The 18,556-nt window shown below is 49.5% G+C and overlaps 8 protein-coding genes across 8 annotated transcripts; 5 read left to right on the top strand and 3 right to left on the bottom strand.

Moving 5' to 3' along the window:
* Positions 1-74: 74 nt before the first annotated feature.
* PV06_10271 (uncharacterized protein) lies at positions 75-1,608 on the top strand. Its single transcript, XM_016411805.1, has 3 exons — positions 75-692; positions 743-1,210; positions 1,257-1,608. Exons 1-3 carry the CDS (start codon positions 367-369, stop codon positions 1,411-1,413), a joined length of 951 nt encoding a protein of 316 aa, XP_016257846.1. The 5' UTR covers positions 75-366; the 3' UTR covers positions 1,414-1,608.
* On the bottom strand, positions 154-3,159 carry PV06_10270 (uncharacterized protein). The gene has a single exon (XM_016411804.1). The coding sequence runs from the start codon at positions 2,976-2,978 to the stop codon at positions 1,509-1,511; it is 1,470 nt and encodes a 489-aa protein (XP_016257845.1). The 5' UTR covers positions 2,979-3,159; the 3' UTR covers positions 154-1,508.
* Positions 3,160-3,286: 127 nt separating this feature from the next.
* Positions 3,287-4,516, top strand: PV06_10269 (uncharacterized protein). Its single transcript, XM_016411803.1, has 3 exons — positions 3,287-3,815; positions 3,866-4,023; positions 4,105-4,516. Exons 1-3 carry the CDS (start codon positions 3,808-3,810, stop codon positions 4,299-4,301), a joined length of 363 nt encoding a protein of 120 aa, XP_016257844.1. The 5' UTR covers positions 3,287-3,807; the 3' UTR covers positions 4,302-4,516.
* A 1,008-nt stretch (positions 4,517-5,524) lies between these two features.
* PV06_10268 (uncharacterized protein) lies at positions 5,525-6,892 on the top strand (the record flags this gene model as incomplete). The annotated part of the gene is made up of 1 exon (XM_016411802.1): positions 5,525-6,892. The coding sequence occupies one exon, from the start codon at positions 5,525-5,527 to the stop codon at positions 6,890-6,892; it is 1,368 nt and encodes a 455-aa protein (XP_016257843.1).
* Positions 6,893-7,322: 430 nt separating this feature from the next.
* PV06_10267 (uncharacterized protein) lies at positions 7,323-8,300 on the bottom strand (the record flags this gene model as incomplete). Its single annotated transcript, XM_016411801.1, has 2 exons — positions 7,323-7,553; positions 7,623-8,300. The coding sequence occupies 2 exons, from the start codon at positions 8,298-8,300 to the stop codon at positions 7,323-7,325; spliced, it is 909 nt and encodes a 302-aa protein (XP_016257842.1).
* Positions 8,301-10,023: 1,723 nt separating this feature from the next.
* PV06_10266 (uncharacterized protein) lies at positions 10,024-12,546 on the top strand (the record flags this gene model as incomplete). Its single annotated transcript, XM_016411800.1, has 1 exon — positions 10,024-12,546. One exon carries the CDS (start codon positions 10,024-10,026, stop codon positions 12,544-12,546), a length of 2,523 nt encoding a protein of 840 aa, XP_016257841.1.
* Positions 12,547-13,155: 609 nt separating this feature from the next.
* Positions 13,156-14,604, top strand: PV06_10265 (uncharacterized protein; the record flags this gene model as incomplete). Its single annotated transcript, XM_016411799.1, has 1 exon — positions 13,156-14,604. The coding sequence occupies one exon, from the start codon at positions 13,156-13,158 to the stop codon at positions 14,602-14,604; it is 1,449 nt and encodes a 482-aa protein (XP_016257840.1).
* A 2,234-nt stretch (positions 14,605-16,838) lies between these two features.
* Positions 16,839-17,586, bottom strand: PV06_10264 (uncharacterized protein; the record flags this gene model as incomplete). Its single annotated transcript, XM_016411798.1, has 2 exons — positions 16,839-17,252; positions 17,308-17,586. The coding sequence occupies 2 exons, from the start codon at positions 17,584-17,586 to the stop codon at positions 16,839-16,841; spliced, it is 693 nt and encodes a 230-aa protein (XP_016257839.1).
* Positions 17,587-18,556: the final 970 nt, after the last annotated feature.

Raw genomic sequence — 18,556 nt, 5'->3', positions numbered from 1 at the left:
CTACGAGTAGATGCAGTGTTCAACGCACACCCATCTTCACGCTGCTTCTTCTTCTTCTTCTTCAAAACACATCTATTTCTGTTGTTAAATCGTCAATGCCATGCTTGTTTGAATCTGACGTGACTGTATCCACGTAAATGATATAGATGTATACCCGAGGTAAAATCACAGCATCAGTCTCATTTGCGTGGAAGGATCACAAATCATTTATTCAGTTCCGAGGCCTTACACGGTTACGAGCTGCAGTTACATTGTTATATGCTGCTATATCAGACCTCTTCCATTCCAAGTCTTGCTATCGTTTCCAAGTTACCTGAACGTCTCTAAATACCACAGTCCTCTTGTTACGGCTCGAAGAAATCAGTCATGCTTCCCGACCCAGTTCAAGTACGGATACCACGAGATTACACCAACCTACCGGTCAAGGACATCAAGGTGTCCCATTATCCTGAAAATGCTAGTGAAGCTACACCGATAATAGTCATCACACTCAACCGCCCCAAACAAGGCAATGCATTCACCTTTCAAATGGTGCAGGACTTCGAGCTTGTCTACCCAATGCTAGATCTCGATGAACGAGTCAAAGTCGTCGTTATCACCGGGGCAGGGAAGATGTTCTGTGCTGGAGCAGACCTTGATATCGGATTTCCAAGTGATGGTGCTAATGAGAGATTGACTGACAAGCGTGATCCGTACTGATACCCACACAATGGAAACGGAGTATATGCTGATGCTTGTACAGAGGCGGCCGCTTGAATCTGTGCATATACCGCTGTCGCAAGCCAACAATCATGGCCATGAATGGTCCTGCTGTGGGTCTCGGCATGACAATGGGTCTTTCCGCGGCAATAAGGATCGCTCATGCCTCATCGAAGTACGGCTTTGTGTTTGCAAGGCGAGGCATCACCATGGAATCGAACAGCTCATTCTTCTTGCCCAGGCTCATTGGGTACTCCAACGCCGTATACCTTTTGACCACAGGTGACGTCTATCGAGGAGACTCGAAGCATTTTGGCGGCTTGTTTCAAGAGGTCATTGAAAGACAAGAAGATGTGCTTAAGAGAGGGTTGCAATTGGCAACAAACATTGCTGACAAGACAAGTATCATGGCCAGCTTTCTGAATCGAGAATTGATGTGGAGAGGTAAATCCACGGCTGAGGAAACACATCTTCTTGACAGTGCCGTACTTTATCATATGTTTGCGAACAGGTATGTGTCCCCTTCCATGAACAGGCCCTGGCTGATGAGAGTGTAGGGATTGTCAAGAAGGTGTGAAGAGTTTCCTTGAGAAGCGTGAGCCAAGATTCGCGGCTACCCTGGAAAGGGATGGACCTCCGTTCTACCCGTGGTATAGCGAGGTCGATACTGGCTCTAGGCCGCGGATTGATCCTGCGAGCAAGCCCAAATTGTGAGGGCATTAGGGACAGACAAGGAGCGAGACGGCGCCATGATTTGTTCGATGCTGACAACTGCGCGTTGATCCCATACTGTTGTTGCAGATGGCAGCTCATAATTTCGCTCTTGATTGTTGTTCTTGCCATTTAGTTACAGCTTCTTGCTCTCGATTCATGGATTGCTCTTGTCTTTTCTTCATGAACTTGAATGCCTCTTCGTCGCTAATCTGACTGATCTGGTCCAGTTCCACGTCTTCGTGTTCCGGTGGATTGGAAAATGCTTTCGCCCAGCAAGCTCTACTTGACTTTCGCCTTTCGCCTTGAGTGGTATTTGAGCAAAATTTTGCCCAGCGCTCGAAGCAATCTCTTGCCATAGGCGATGCGGGGAAGACCATGGCAAAACAATGAGGCATGCCTTCAAAACCCGCAAAGTCCACAATCCCGCCACCTTGATGCATTTTGCGTGCCATCAAGGTGATCTCATCTTCGAGGCTCTCATTGCCTAGACACATGAAGATTGGTGGCATTCCCTCCCAAAGCTTTGGAGGAGCAGCCAACGGAGAGGCTAGAGGGTGCATCATCATGGAAGCATTGCAGAAGATTTCTGCACGCGGAGGACTTGTAGGCCATAGGTCATCTGGAAGTGGCTCTGTCTTGGACAAACCGACGGCACTTGGCGGATCAAGGTAGTCGAAGTGGGCATTGCGTTGCAACGAGGGTAGAGCGAGTCCAATGTCAACCCATGGAGAGTTGATGGCGACGCCTCCTGGTAACTCTATAGAAACTTCAGCGCCGTGAAAGTTGATACTTTGAATACCCTTCCTCTTCAACGTCAAAAGTAATAGCATCAGTGCAATTGCAAGGTTGCCCCCGGCTGAATCGCCTGCGAAGACGATATGCCGGGCAGAGACAGGTTCGTGATGCATTCCCTGAGGAGGCGAGAGTAATGAAAGATATGCAATGAAAGCGTCAAGAAGCTGCGAGGGGAATGGGTGCTGCGGTGCCAAACGATACCGAACGGAATAACAACGTCCACCAGTCAACTTTGCGAGTCGAGAAGTAGTAGTCCGATGAGTGGCCGGGTCCATGAGAAAATAGGCACCTCCATGGAAATATAAGATAGTTGTCGGCGAGGAAATATTCTCCATGATGGTCTGATAGTGGCCCCTCTCCGTCACATCAGCTCTAGGTTCGTTGGCCGGTACCCCGGCCTTATATGTGATCCATTCTGTCTCGACAGCCACAATTTCGGGAAGGGTGTATGTTTCCGAACCATCCCCAAGCTCCCTGATAGCTGTGTCAAGAGCATCTCTTATAGTGTGGTCAATTGGAGCTGGAATTGTGTCCTTCGAGACCAGCACTGGACCCTTTATGCCAGGGTCTCGAGTTGAGACCCTCTGCAGGAATCGCATTGGTTTTCTAACCTGCGTAATGGACCGTATGAGCGCAACAGTAATCTCAGTCCTTGCATCTTGTCTCGACGAATTTTCGGATAGCGACAGGATGTTGAGAAGAGCAGTCTTAAGGATGAGTGGTATGCGAGGAAGAAGCAGTCGAATGAGGGCTGATGGTGAAGCATCCATGGGCGCAGAGAAGGGGAACCTGCAGGTATTGGAGGGTATTGAGATCCGCTCCTGTACAGTTTGCGACAAAGAGAATGAAAGAGCGAAGGAGTAGGAAGAATTGCAGCGCAAGATACATTACCTGGTCTCAAGCATGTCTTATCACGACCCTCAAGATTTAACAGTTTCCATCAAGAAGTAACACTGCGATGGAGGCAGGTTTGGCATTCAAATGACGCCGTCATCGATCGCCAACAACATCATCGCGTCTCAAATACCTCGGCATTAATTCAGACGAATCTTGCTCGTGTTAATGTCCAGATGTTACAGCAATGGAATGAATTCTTCGACCATACCTAAGGCACCGGAGTGATGTTAAGGGGCCTATATAACTCTAGTTTGATTTCCCAACACCTGCGCTCCTTCATTACTTCACTTTGGAAACGGATGAGCAACCATCAATAAGACCTCTCCTTGGATACGAAGTTGGAAGTGCTTTGATGTCACACCGATGAGCCTCCAGTCGCTGATACTCGTATGAGGATGGGCACATGCCTGCCTAGGCTCACAATGCCTCACCCCGCTCAATGTCATCCCTGTCCACAGTGCTGCAACATGTGAAGTCATTGATCACCAGTCTGATATCAGAACTGTAGAGCCCGGAAGAAACTTCCTTGATTTTGGCGATGCCTGAACTCGCAGGATGATGCCAGTATGATATCAAGTGACTGCCCGCCTATCTTTATCGCAGAAGAATTCCTGGACAAGATATCATTCCCTACATCCTAACCCATTGTTAGCAACAGCTCACACGATCAATCACAGAACGATCACAGGCACATCAACAACAATGTCTAGGTACGGTCTTTGAAGGCGGCCCCAAACATCAACATTGACAAGTCTGGCAGCGGCGCATCAGGAAGTAACGAGAAAATTTCTGCTACAAAGATTGATCCTCTTGCTTCTGACACCAAGACTGATTATCCTCACGATCAATCCTCGAGAGGCGCTGCAGGTACTGATAGAAGCATTGATCAAACTCGAATCGATCCTCTCGGAGGGGCAGGTACGTATAATACTTGTGTTTTGACTTCCCTCGATCCAGAATGCCTGATCATGACTCCCATGTTAATCGACTGTGGCTTAGGCCAGTACCAACATCCCGCTCCACATGCAGACAGTCAAGGTGTTGTTGGTAGGGATGAAGCCATCCAGGGAGCAAAGATCGATCCTCTGAGCGGAAAGGAGAACGTGTCAACTACCAAGTCGACTGGCCTGGACGATGAGCAGGTTGACGCCTCTAGGATCAATCCGATGGGCGAGGTCAGGGAGGAAATGGGATAAGTCCCCGACGTCTACTCGTAGCGGGTATCTCGTACGGAGGCAGATGATTGATTACTCATTCTTTCGCATCCTCTGAATTCAAAACTTCGATACTCCAACTGGGACTCAATAATGGGCATACATAACAATGACCAAATTCCTTGAGTCAGCATGAAGCCTCTTTTCTCTCATTTGACTCAATGGAAACAATCGGGAAATGCGCTTCCACCATGAGGTCAATATTGGGTTTGCTGTTGCGCGATTTACTTGATACAATACACACTGCTCCCTCAAGAGGTCCCCATTTTCTCCCGCTCCGAGGCACGATGAACGGTAATTCTCGGTTTTTCCTCAAGCCTCGTGACTTTTGTTCAGGGACTACAGTACAGTAATATAGCAACCAAGAGCGGAACGAATCCTGGAAATCCTCGTGGGCATGGGATGGACTTGCTCCTTTCATCCGTTTCCGCCTTGGAGTCATGCACCATTTATTGACCACTGGGATTGACCGCCGTACGATGAATTGCCGTTAACAGACAGTGGAATTCTCCGCCCAGGAAGCGAAGAGGACGATCCTCCTATTTTTGGCCCACGAACCCTGGATCAATCACGCCCATGAAGCCTCATCTCCACCTAAAACACAGTCTTGGGAGGCCCGTGTCAAGCCGCTGAGGCCTGTCGACAATGGCGACAATATGGCCCTAAAATCAATATCTTCCAATGGACATTTACCCCCTGTCCATACCAAGGAGTGCAAAGGGCGCACGCCTAAACCTACTGCAGTGTCCTTCTGTACTGCTGTCCTTCCTTATTGGACTCATTTTGCATTCTGGCGTCACATTCTCGTGTTCTGCCAGGCTGAAACGTTTCGCTGCCTGACCTCCCCTTGCGAGGACGGAGCACTTGACTCGTAGAGCTGAAAGACCCTTCGCAGTATCTCATTTCGTTTATGCCTCGTGCCTGGCCGACCATACCCGATCGTGGCTCGTGGCTCAACCGTCGGGGAAATCTGATGCTGTCTGTTGCTTGGGTCGCCTGTTGACTCTAACCGTGTGTAAACTAGGAGAGTGACCTACGCCTACTCCGTACTTTGAGCCCTGCATTGATTGATAGGGGGCACCTGGCACTGGCCATGAAGAACTTCCGGACCCCAAAAAATGTTCCAGAAAACTAATATTCAGGACTCCATCATGCCTGCTTCCCTCGCAGCCTGAATTTCTGCCTCTTCCCAGCAGCATTCAGAAATGAGTCCGACAAACAGTACCAGTCTTTCGGGTGATAGTTTGACACCCACCAACTCACTCTCGCCTTGGGATTGTTCTGCAGACGCCTCTCTCTCCGCCCACGAAGATGGCGATGGCCGGAAGCACACCAAATCCCGCACCCTGGCACCAAATCTGACACGCCGGTCGCACAAAAAGTCGCGGGCGGGATGCTTCAGTTGTAAAGCCCGCAAGATCAAGTGTGGCGAGCAGAAGCCCGAATGTGGGAGCTGCTTACTCAAAGGCATCCCATGTGTCTATCCTACAGAAACCCCGGCGCGCAGGTCCAACCTGCCGTTGATCAAACGGAATCCACCTGCGACACCATCTTTCGCAGGAGTGACCTTTTCCATGGTGGATATGCGCTTCTTTCATCATTTCTTGACTATCGCATATCCTCACTTGCCCGTGGGCAATGACCACGTGTGGGTTCATGAGATACCGCAATTTGCCGAACAGCACGAGTATCTCATGCATGCGATCCTGTCGTTGGGCGCATCTCATCTCGGTCGGTTGACGGGCATCGACTACCGCCGCGAGTCCCTTGTCCATCGTGGCCAGGCGCTTGCAGGCCTCAACCAGGCTCTGAGTCAAGCGTCCCGCTGTTACGGCGAATCTGACGCCATGCTGGCTTCATGTTATGCCTTGACTTTCCAAGCATCGTATATGGGTGACGGCTTGACAGACTTCATCACCATGGTCAGAGGCTGCGCGTTGACTACGGACAAGATTCAACGAGAACTCTCTCCTACGGCGTTCAATTTACAACCCGATTGGCACTTGAAGTTCATGGCGCCTCGGCTCGAACATCTCCCAACCGTCGATCCAACGTTGCTCGAAGACGCATACCTCGCTCTTGAGGAAATCAGTCCTTTGTTGAGCGACGATACCCATTATAACTTCCATGCTGGACTGGTAGATGTGGTAAGCGCGTTGCAGACCAGTTCAGCATCAGGGTATATGCAATTCACCGAACTATATACAATATGGTACGATTTGTGCCACGACTCGTTCAAGACATTCCTCGACCCAAACAACCTTGTGGCTCAGCTCCTCCTCTCCTACTTTGTGGGGGTTCAACTGCTCATCGTTCCACTTGCGACGCACGAGTTCATGCATCGCGCAGATGTATCGAGGATACGTGTCCTTTATGGTGTCACCGAGTGGGCCGAGAGCATTTTCCTGCGGCTGGAAAATTCGGAGTATGCTCAGTTTCTCTCTTGGCCGCAGAATATTATCTCTACGGTGGTTGCGGAACTGAATGGCGGAATTTTACAGTTGCCCTCGGTGTTGCAATTACATCTAACCAAAAGAGATATAACGCCGAACACAATCCTGGCCCCGCCATAGCAAGATATGAAGAAATGACATGCCTATAGCATGTTGTTGCAAGCAAGACGGAACTGAAGTATCGGCCTCTAGCTCAAGGAGCTCGATTTGGATAACTTGACGCAGCGAAATTGATTTCCAGACACTTTCTCATCTCAGAACGATTGAATAATATGACCTTACGACCATGGCCTCCTTGTACATGCAGAACAATTAGTTGTCTTCCGGAGCTTCAGGCCGCCCCGTGCCAAACAATCGCGACCCGGGCGCAGGCGAGTATCACACTCGTCATGTCGAGCCAGTATTAACATTCGATGATCAGTTGCTTCCCATATTCTTTCAACAACACTTCTCACTGCTTATTCCGGTGTCTTCGCGCTTTGACAATTTCTCAGCTTATCGGATGATGATGATGATGTACGGTTTTCATTCCTCCTTTTGACTCTAACTTCTATGCACCGCTGAGAGCGGCGTTTGGTCTTTTGGCATTCCGGCCAATATGTTCCAATCCAACCTCGGCTCTAGGCATGTCTTGCATCCAGTGGACAGGGTGGTAATATGCAAGGATGGCCAGGGCACAAAACATCGGCGCCGCTTCGAGGACGTAAAGGCACCACTCGTGGTTGAATGGGTATCCGTCGATACCAAGGGCGAATTCGACGACACGGTAAATGGAACGAATCTAATTACAACTTTGTCAGTCCAGACCACCGACTTTTTACAACGCAGACAGGGGGATGAGATATCGAACCTGCACAAAACAACTCGCAATGTTTGCGCCGATAACGACCTTTTTCACGCACGGGCTGAAGTCTGTATCTCGACTCCTGGTCACCCTGCGCACAAATCGCACCATGACAGTAAGGAATACGGTAAAGGTGGCAAGTTGCAACGCCAACCCCACAAGCAGCACGTTGGTTCCGACATCCTTCAAATTGCCCTCCCAGTTGCCTGAACTCGCTATTCCGGAGCCGCTGCACTGTGTCAAAAAGCTGAAAACGTCACTCGTGATGAACAATCTTCCCATCCAGGAGGGCTTTATCCCAAAGAATGATTGGGCAGGACCGTTGGGAAGTGTGGCTCGAATGAGGCGTGTGAGAAGGAGATACAGACTGGCGCAGACGAAGATCGGACTTATGACAATCAGAGATGCCGAGGTCGCGTACAGGGGAATGGATGTGTCGTTCCGTACGGAAAGAATGCGTACCACCCAGCCAACTGTGGATATCAATGCCGCAACGAAAAGCGGAATCGTGTACTTGTGTTTGACGAACCGCCGCCGAGCAACTATAAAGTTGATGTAAAAGTGCCATAGGGTCAGAAGGAGGTAGAGTACTGAGAAGACGACAGCGGCAGCGGTGGAAGGGGAATAAAAGTACAAGTGAGGGTCATCGGTGGACGAAGAAGTATTATTGTTGGAGTTCGACATGTCGGACCTTGTCCAATGATTTTCAGAAGTCGAACTGTTTCGAGGTGAAGGCGCTTGGGTACGGCGAGGGTTAAAAGATGGATCCTGAACACAAGGTAAGATTGTTCTATCCCAAATACTCGAGCCCGTGTCCTTTGGAGGCGCTGTCAGTAAAGGATGAGCCGTGTCCGCTCAGAACTGCGGCGAAAAAGAAACTGGAAAGGACTGTGTGCCTTGAAGATTGTTGGAACGAAACATGAATGGGTTGACAACGAAGCCATGAAGATATCAGACGGTCTATATATACGCGTCGAGTCTGTCATGTTCATTTCATGTTGAAATCTTCAAGCCTGCGGCCTGCTTTGGATTATCGTCGTATTCGCAACAACGATGGGGTCTCTGAACCCACACGAGGGCCATGTCGTTACAGAGCAGGTCAATCCAAGACTTTGAAGACCCATCGCATCACGAATACGGCTTCATTTCAGAATACTGAAAGGGTGAAAGAAGAGTGTGATGGACGGAGTAAAGTGGTGCGAAGCTCCTCGTGGACCGAGCTGAAAGAGGAAACCCTTCGTATTCGGGATCTCAGCCAATCAAGACAGGGAATATGCGGAGAACAAATATGCATGTTTGTCGTGGCTCAGCTTCAAAAGGTCATGTCCAGGTGTGCATTGGTAAAGCTGTCTCAATGATACGATGATTTTAGATGGCATATCATCCTGGCATATCAACTTCTTCAAGGAGTCTTGCATATCACCGTGCTCAATATTCCGTCAGACTTGTTCTCGAGGCCTACCACTACACTAGAGCCAAGAGCCATGATATGCAACACAGCCTCCCTACTCCCTGTTGACTGGCCATGGAAACGATGAAGGATCTCGTACTCGTATTATCTCTTCCTTAAAACAAATCAGCTTGACGAGAAACGGCCAGGCAGACAACATGGTCCAGCTGGAGAGGGGCCCATCGTCCCTGCACTGCTGGAACTTTCTTCTTGTAGTCTTGGCCAGCTCGATCATGCCATGATTACAAGCACAACATGCCTACGAGGACTCACCAAGGCATACTCTCTTCAGTGCGCCCATTCACATGCCACAGCGGTGGACGTGAGATCAATGTTACAGTGTACGCGGCCGCAGCTCAACCATGGGATCCATGGTTGTCATTACCATGCCATATACTGTGCCGTAGAATTTCTTCGGCGCGGCATTGGGAACTCAGATGCAGCCTGTATTACTCCCTCGACTCTGACCACTCTGGGTCGCATGCACATAGAAGGATTCCACGATATGAACCGCTTTCTTCCCCGAAATTCATTTGCCGTTCAATTCGTTCCATTACATCGGAGAAGAATGCGTTCTCTCCTCCCTCTGAAATGGCTTCCATGCTCCAAAAGGTTTTGCAAATATAGCCTGAATTCTATCCCAGAGGGGCTTTAGCCGAAGATTCACCTTCATCGGAACATTGCCTGAATACCCAACGTCGGCGAAGCATCTACCGAGAAGAAAATCCCTTCCGTTCCAGGTTGAACATCTGGGAAAGCTATAGCTGCCAGCCAACCAGCGGCGTGGAAAGATGCCGATGAGGTACAAGCTTGACCTGGAGTCTGGGGGATAAAATCCAAGCTCCAGTGATTGACCGGAGGAAAGCTTGTCGAAAGGGATCGGCGGATGATCGCTAAAGGATACAAATATGGAGGGACCTCCATATCATCCAGAATGAAGACACTGTGCGCGTCGCCATGTTATCTTTCTCCCTGTTCCTCTATGTTGGCTCCGTTGCCGCCGAAAGTGGCATCGATGCCTGGCTCCGGTATGCCCCATTGCATTCGGCAAACTCCATACCTTCTCTACCTTCCAGAATTGTGTCACTCAACACGTCGGTGAACGACCCCGTGCATATTGCTGGCGTTGAACTCCAAAAAGGTATCTCCGGAATTCTCGGTCAGAATCTGAGCATTACCAGTCACGAAGCCGACAGTGATTCATCCATCGTCGTCGGCACCCTCATTGAATACTCCAACGCCTATGGACACTCTGCAAAAACTCCGTCTCTCGAAGCCGACGGTTTCTGGCTCAACACTACCGGCCCTACCGTGCAGATCCTTGGACAAAATGAACGAGGCGCACTCTATGGTGCTTTCGAGTATCTGTCGATGCTAGCCCAGGGAAACTTTTCCAAAGTCGCATACGCTTCGAACCCAAGTGCACCGGTCCGATGGGTCAATCAGTGGGACAATCTCGATGGTTCCATTGAACGAGGTTATGGCGGACCTTCGATCTTCTTTGAAAATGGCCTCGTTGTTGACAATCTCGACCGAGCTTCGGAATATGCTCGCCTGTTGGCATCCATCCGGATTAACGCGGTCGTTGTAAACAATGTTAACGCAAATGCATCGCTTTTGAGCCCTGCAAACTTAGAGGGACTCGGGAGGCTGGCCGATGCAATGCGACCATATGGTGTTCAAGTCGGCATTTCGTTGAATTTCGCCTCGCCAGCAGCGAACTTGACCTATGGCAACCTAACCACGTTCGACCCCCTGGATAAGGGCGTCATCTCATGGTGGAGTAATGTTACAGATGCCATTTACCGCAGAGTTCCTGACATGGCCGGATATCTGGTGAAAGCAGACTCCGAAGGTCAACCAGGTCCCCTGACGTACAACCGTACACTCGCTCAGGGCGCCAATCTATTCGCAAATGCCCTCAAACCTCATGGAGGCATCCTGATGTTCAGGGCATTTGTGTACAACGATCAGATCAATGAGAGCGACTGGAAAGCCGACCGGGCAAATGCAGCTGTTGATTTCTTCAAAGGGCTCGACGGGGAGTTTGCCGACAATGTTATTGTCCAGATCAAATATGGACCGATCGATTTTCAGGTCCGTGAGCCGACCTCCCCTCTTTTCGCACATCTACAAAACACAAGCACCGCCATTGAACTGGAAGTGACACAAGAATATCTCGGTCAACAATGCCATCTCGTCTATCTGCCACCCTTGTGGAAGACGGTACTCGATTTCGACCTGAGGGTTGATCATAAGCCATCGCTTGTCCGGGATATTATCACCGGCAAACGTTTCAATCGTCCTCTTGGTGGTTCTGCGGCTGTCGTGAATGTTGGCACGAACCAGACATGGTTAGGCAGCCACCTCTCCATGTCCAACCTCTACGCGTACGGTCGGCTGGCGTGGAACCCGGCTGATGATCCAGAAGCCATGCTCCAAGACTGGATTCGATTGACCTTTGGACCAGACCCGACCGTCATGAAAACAATCACAAGTCTGTCCATGGCATCATGGCCCACCTACGAGAACTACAGTGGGAATCTTGGTATTCAGACGTTGACGGACATCTTGTATACTCACTTTGGACCGAACCCTCAGTCACAGGATAACAATGGTTGGGGTCAATGGACTCGTGCTGACCACAAGACCATTGGCATGGACCGGACTGTGAGCAACGGGACCGGCTACTCTGGTCAATACCCTGCCGAGGTCGCCGCCATGTACGAAAACATCAGCACGACCCCGGACAATTTGGTCCTGTGGTTTCACCATGTCAACTACACCCATAAGCTGCACTCTGGCAAGACGGTCATCCAACACTTTTACGATGCACATTACGAAGGGGCCGACGTCGCCCAGACTTTCGTCACACAGTGGGAAGGGTTGCAGGGGAAGATTGACGAGGAGCGGTACAACGAGACACTCTTCCGGTTGACTTTCCAGGCTGGCCATTCGATCGTGTGGCGCGATGCCATTGCCAATTTCTACCACAACCTCTCCGGCATCGCCGACGCTGGTGGCCGTGTTGGCAATCACCCATGGCGCATCCAGGCCGAAAGTATGACGCTGGACGGGTACGTGCCGTACGCGGTCTCTCCGTTCGAAGCAGCCAGCAACGCCACTGGCATCGTGACGAGCTCAAACTCCACCACCGGCACCGCCTCGACGACTTTGAATTTCCCCAACGGCACATACGACCTGGCCGTCAACTACTTTGACATGATGGGAGGGAATTCATCGTGGACCGTGTCCATCAACAATCACACCGTTGGAAGCTGGCTGGGCGACAACGTGGACTCCGGTAGGCTCGGTCACGCTGCTTCTGTGTACTTGGATGCGCATTCGGCGACCAGAATCACGTTCAGGAACGTCACTATCGCAAAGGGGGATGTCCTCATAATTGTCGGTACTCCTGATGGAATTGAGCCGGCACCGCTGGATTATATAGCTATATTGCCCAAGGGAGTCGTCGATTAGGATAGTGACTACTACTCCGTACTAGCACGGTGATCCAAAAAGAATATTTAGGTGTCCTTGGACTCATGCTCATGTTTCGAGCATTCTCCGGTTCAGCAACATGGCTCCGGATCGCCTTTAGTAGACCACACTATGCTGACATCATCAGAAAAGTCATGACAAACTACTACCTACTTCTGTCCATAAGCATATATCATGCCTCACCTTGGGCTTTTATTCCATCGGGGTTGAAGCAATTCTGGTATAGCATACTGACTGTTTGCCTTCGTTCTCCGGGAGAGACTTGTCACAATGATAAAAGGATCGTTTTTGTCATTATCTACACAGAAAGCGGGATACGCCGAAACCATCGCTTAAACATATTGCCCCCCCGGATCAGTTGATAGATATCACGACACAATCACAGCCATTTCCACCAAGTTCCGTCGATAACTTACGACAGATGTACTGATCGATGAAAGCTACCGAAATGTCGTACACCAGATGTACGAGTCTGTTTCGATAGCTGCAAAAGGGTTTTATCGAATGAGCCCTCCACAGCAGCAACAGCACCACCATCACAACAAAGTACTGGACGCAGACAGATAAGCTTGTCGAAGACCGACTACAATGAAACTCGAAAACGTCATTCTTCCATGCAGAGATTCCAAATCTCGTTGGACTGTCACCATCGATTTCGACAACGACAACACGATAACATCCATAGACCCGACGACCGAACCACCCAACAAGTCAGAGTCGGCGGAACCTGCATCACTTCTTCTACCAACTCTCTGTCATCCACACATTCATCTCGACAAAGCATACATTCTGACCTGTAACGTTCAACACAATCCACCGTTTTCTTCGGCTGAAAGTGATTCGGGCGGTAATGGGTTGCCAGACTACACCGACCTAGCACCTCAATCAGGTTCATTCGGTGAAGCACTGACAAAGACGTCCGAGGCCAAGAGACGTTACACCTCGGAAGATTTGTATCTACGTGGTTCACAACTACTAGGAACGTCACTCACACAAGGTGTCACTTCATGTCGAGCCTTTGTCGAACTAGACCACGTCACGAAAACATTGTGCCTGGAAGCGGCCATATCTCTTCAGACGGCATTCGCAAAGCAGATGAATGTACAGATTTGTGCCTTCGCACAAGATCCTATATTCAGTACGGAGTACGGGTCGGAAAATCTAAGGATCCTAGAAGCTGCGTTGGACCACGACGGGCCGAAAAGGCACATCGGCGCATTAGGAACGACTCCTTACGTCGAAACCTCGAGGGAAGCGTCGTTGGAAAACATCACTTGGGCAATCGAAACGGCTATAAAATATTCTCTCAATCTAGATTTTCATCTCGATTATAACCTCGACCAAGATCAACCTGCCTTGGTATGGGACGTGATCCGTCTCCTGAAAGAAGCGAAATGGAAGGAACGTGCGAACCCAAACAAGACGATAGTTTTGGGTCATTGTACACGTCTAACGCTGTTTACCAACACCGAAATGTCGAGACTCGCGGAAGAAATTAGGGAGCCAAAATTACCCATTCATTTTGTGGGTTTACCCACGAGTGATTTGTTCATGATGGGGAGACCTTCAACAAATAGTCACGACGGATATACATCAAAAAGACCCCGGGGGACTTTACAAGTACTAGACATGATCCAAAAAGGTATCGACGCTTGTCTGTCGGTGAATAATGTAGGAAACGCCTTCACTCCTTGGGGTAACGGGGATCCGATATCTTTGGCTTCGATGGGAGTGGGAATATATCAGTCAGGTACTGAAGATGATGCGACTCGGTTATACGAGTGTGTCAGTACGAGAGCAAAGAGGGCGATTGGGTTGACCAACACGGGTGGTGGTGGAGGGGATGAGTCTAGTTCAGACAATCAAGGACTGGTACTTGAGGAAGGATGCAAAGGTCCGCTTCTACTCATCCATAACGAAGAATGGGTTGGGTGTCCAGGACATTTGTCAATGAAGATACCAGCGAGGCAGCGTGTGAGTGTCAGAGACGTTGTGTGGGATGTTCCCGAGGTGAAATTAAGGAAGATAGTACGATGATTTATGAGAAAGTCACATCCCCAAAAGAGAAGTAAAAAGAAACGAAAAGGCAAAAGCGCAATGAAGTCTCTCTCTTGCTCATTTCGTTTCATTGCTATGTCAATGATTTCATCTTCATTGATTTTGAAGAGCAATGTGTTGATCCTCGTTTAGATTGGATTGGTCAATCATTCCGTTTCGCATCGCCTGTGCAGGCTATGAACTGATGTCACTTCAGTCGTCTAATTTCTCATCTCCATTCTCAATTTACCAAATCCAAGAAAGTTGTCAAGGTTGTAGGCTATCCCAGCATCATGCCGAGTCCTGAATCGGAGTGTCAGGTCGTGAGGCTCTCCTCGCGCTTTCATCTGACCTTTCTCTATGTGCTCGCGCCAACTTTCTGGGAGGCGTGCCATGTAGTCCAGTACTTCGAACTAAACCACATTAACATCCACGATCGCTGTCCTCCTGAAAATCAGTCTTAGGCAATGAGCTACGAATTCCTCAACTTTCTGACGATAGCCATCATCTGAGTCGGTGGCAGTCCGCTCTGGAAAACTTTTCAAGATTGACAGGTCGCCAGGCTGAGCCATGATGACCTGCAATTCTTGAGGATGTGGCTGGGTGTTGCTTGTGTTTTGTCGTGGCGTGAAAGAATCAAGGATATTTGGAGCGATGAAAGAGGATGGCCCTAGGCCATTTTGACGTGTGGAAGTAGGAGGGATGTGAAGGAGGGTTTTATGAGGGAATATGGCTGGTCTTCACTTTTTGGTATCTCATCTTGACCTCACTGCCTCGAGGCAGTTACTTGAAAATGCCATTGGCTTTTCACCGAACGTATATAATTTCGCTTGCAACATTGACAGTGTCATTTCGACGATGGAGCCTTACCATGATTCGTCTTCATCAGTATCTACATACTCCTATGTCTTATGAGAGTGTATGTACAGCATAGAGAGAAAAATTGGTTGTAGCCTAGACTTTGTACTTGGTCAAATTCAAATGTCTGACAAGCACCTGGCTGAAGCTACGGAGCAACATGTGGGGGGAAGCGGCAGAATGTACACGTCAGACATGGAGCTTTCCAAGGTGGACCAAATAAACAAGTCTCTCTTTCATGATCTGCCACTTCTCTTCATGTTGAGCACCTTGCAACTATGCACACAAAGGAACTACTTGTAGAACTTTTTACACTCCCAGCAAGCCCTCGCAAGGGCTGACGTTTCCATCGCTCCCACTCAGTAACAGATTACTATCTATTCCGCGTGAACAAAACCACTGTTCCGTATCTCCTTCGCAGCCTATTTGTTACATTAGTGTTGAAGTATTCGAGAATACCTCCTAAAAACAGTACTCTGGATACCTAGGTACCTGTTTATACTAGGTATAGTTGGTAAGCTCTCCCTTTTAGAGCATGGGTCTCGAATGAGAAGTTGGCGTTATTTTAAGCCGCTTCATCGTATAAGATGACAAGACTCGACAGGTTAGCCTTATTGGTGGGTTCGAGTACGATCCTTCAGCTGTACATGAACGTGATCAACAATAATCCCTGGAAGCCTGACCTCGTTCATGACACTGTGGTGCAAGGCTCAAGTGGACGGGAGTGTCTGTCAACTGTACATACAGTAGCAATTTGCGAAACGTGTCGTCTTTCCTTGGGGATCCACATCGCCAATGAACCGCGTTTGCCTGGACAGTCAAATTTCTTGAAGAGGCGAAACATGGCCACCTTTAATTTTCGTCTGGATGACTGGAAAGACTGTCGGGGTGCGATACAGGCATAAGGACTCCCGTACACAACAAGTTGGTCCAGTGTCTGGTGATCAAGATTTACTTGGACCAGCAAGATGTTGTGGTCACGCACGAGCCTTCGCTGCGCCTATGCGTCTGCCTTTTAGGGAGCCTCATTTCAGCATTTCAGCACAAAATGTCGGCGCAGGAAAAATGCGGAATTGCCCGGGGTTAATTGCCTTGACAGCCTGGAAGCTATTGCCTACAGTACCTACAGAGATCCTTCGTCTACAATAAAAGGCTTACAACACCACCGTCTACATCAAGATTACAAACCGTTCATGGTGAGATCCCAATGACAGATCATGCTCTGGGTAAAGTCTCACATGATGCCCACATATTTGTTTCCTCGTGAGAACTAAATATCTAGTTTCTTTCCTTTCCCTTTGGTTCATAAAACTATTCGCCCCCAAACGAGCATCATCGATGAAATCTGCCTGAGACTTCAATACCTAATCACAATGTCAGATGGATCTGCCGGCGGAGAACGGGGTAATAGCATACTTCATCGACTTGTTCAGTACGAAAGCCAGGAAAGCAAGCAGCGTGAATATGGTAGCGCTGACGCCAATCCCCAACCCAGCATTGTGGCACGCCATTCCGATGATGATCCCAATGGCGATGCTGACTAGAGTGAGGATGGCAGTGATGACGCCGACAAGAAGCTTGTCAGTCTTCCATGCCAGAATCAGCGCCTTTTGCATGCCAAAGCCTCCATTGGCCGCCTGGTAGAAGCGAGCGTTGTCATGGACGAAACCAGCCCAGCTGAGGAACTCTCCCGGCTTTGAATAGGCGAAAGTATGCTGCGGCAATTCTTGAAGGGTACCCATGGCAATGAAGCATGAAATACGTTCCGCCTCGAGATCTGAGTCGTTTTGCTTTACAGAAATGACAGTCAGCAAGGTGCTACAAGCAATCTTGCCAGGCACTTACCATCGTTACGGTACCTTCGAAGATGGCCGGTCTCATGGCCAGAATCTTGTGCCACCAAACCACAAATTTGGAATGGACTTCCATATCATTCCACATTTGCATAATCTCCCCACCGCTCTGACCATCCCTAATGTTCAAGAGGTATTGTTTCCCCTTTCCATCTCTTCTGGCCACTGCCGTGCGAAGCTTGTGCACTGCTACCGGCGGCGCCCGCGCAACAGCAACTTCCTTGCGCAGACTTGTTGATCGAAGAACCGCGAGCTCCTGGGGCTCAGACATAAAGTCGATAAGGTCGGGGACGTTGGTCAAGCACCTGCTTTGTCTCTGATAATGGCGCGATGAGGACGAGAGTGGTTCAGACGCAAGAGATGGATGTGAATCAACGAGGTCATCGGCCAGAGGAATCCGTCCTCGCACACCAATCGTCGCACTCGACGAGTTCTGGTCACCAACCTGCGGCGTTGATGGCTACCAGCAATACCGGCATAGCTTACCACTTCCATCGGCGACTACGTCACCGAGTGAAGTCAACGCAAATTGTGAGCTACATACAAGAAGCACACCAAGAAGAATTTGCATCTTTGCAATATGCTATAACAACACATGCTCTCCATGAACAAAACGACACTGCAAATGAGGAGAGTACAGTGGGAGAAGTTGGTCTGTTGGTGGTGACCAGCTGTGGTCGCCGCTTGGCGCGTTTGGTGTCATCGAATGCAGGGGGCTGTTCCCTCCACCTCCATCATTGGCGCATGACCGCAAGGTGCATCTGCGCTTCTGCGTTCCCCGCGGCCTCTATACGACTTCGAGATCAATATCAATTGTGAGTCTGGCAATACATTTGGTTCTGCCATTGTTTTCTGTCAGGAATCTGCGTTGACACCGTGCCGCAAAGCGGCATACTTAAAGCAGGAGTCTACAGCCAGCAACCCACCTCCAATTGAGGAGTGAGTGCCTACCCAGAACCCCTGGTCACAGTACCACCATTGCTCTGTGTCTCTCCCGCCTTCCTCCGCTACTTCTGTCCCGACGGCAGAAGCTCTGTTATCAGAGCAATCGAGTCATTGAGTCCCGCGGGCGCAAATACTCTCGATCCTTGACAACGTTGTTCTGCTCAGTGACGGGCGTTCAACCCTCAGAAAGAGACCGTGGTTTTATCAAGAACGGTTTGGAAACATCAACAGGAACTGAGACCAGCGTTGCCCGCATTAACATTCTATTTTCATCGAAAGCGCCGCCTGGAACGCAG

Source organism: Exophiala oligosperma, assembly GCF_000835515.1.
Source record: "Exophiala oligosperma strain CBS 72588 unplaced genomic scaffold supercont1.12, whole genome shotgun sequence".
NCBI classification, from domain to species: Eukaryota; Fungi; Ascomycota; class Eurotiomycetes; order Chaetothyriales; family Herpotrichiellaceae; genus Exophiala; species Exophiala oligosperma.
This window is presented reverse-complemented; position numbering and strand designations above follow the sequence as displayed.

Bases quoted from the DNA above. Each gene is read 5' to 3' on its own strand.
- PV06_10271 (XM_016411805.1), top strand. From the start codon at position 367: ATGCTTCCCGACCCAGTTCAAGTACGGATACCACGAGATTACACCAAC. The intron at 693-742 runs GTACTGATACCC...ATGCTTGTACAG, and splicing joins TTGACTGACAAGCGTGATCC to AGGCGGCCGCTTGAATCTGT. The intron at 1,211-1,256 runs GTATGTGTCCCC...ATGAGAGTGTAG, and splicing joins TATCATATGTTTGCGAACAG to GGATTGTCAAGAAGGTGTGA.
- PV06_10270 (XM_016411804.1), bottom strand. From the start codon at position 2,978: ATGGATGCTTCACCATCAGCCCTCATTCGACTGCTTCTTCCTCGCATA.
- PV06_10269 (XM_016411803.1), top strand. The intron at 4,024-4,104 runs GTACGTATAATA...ACTGTGGCTTAG, and splicing joins CGATCCTCTCGGAGGGGCAG to GCCAGTACCAACATCCCGCT.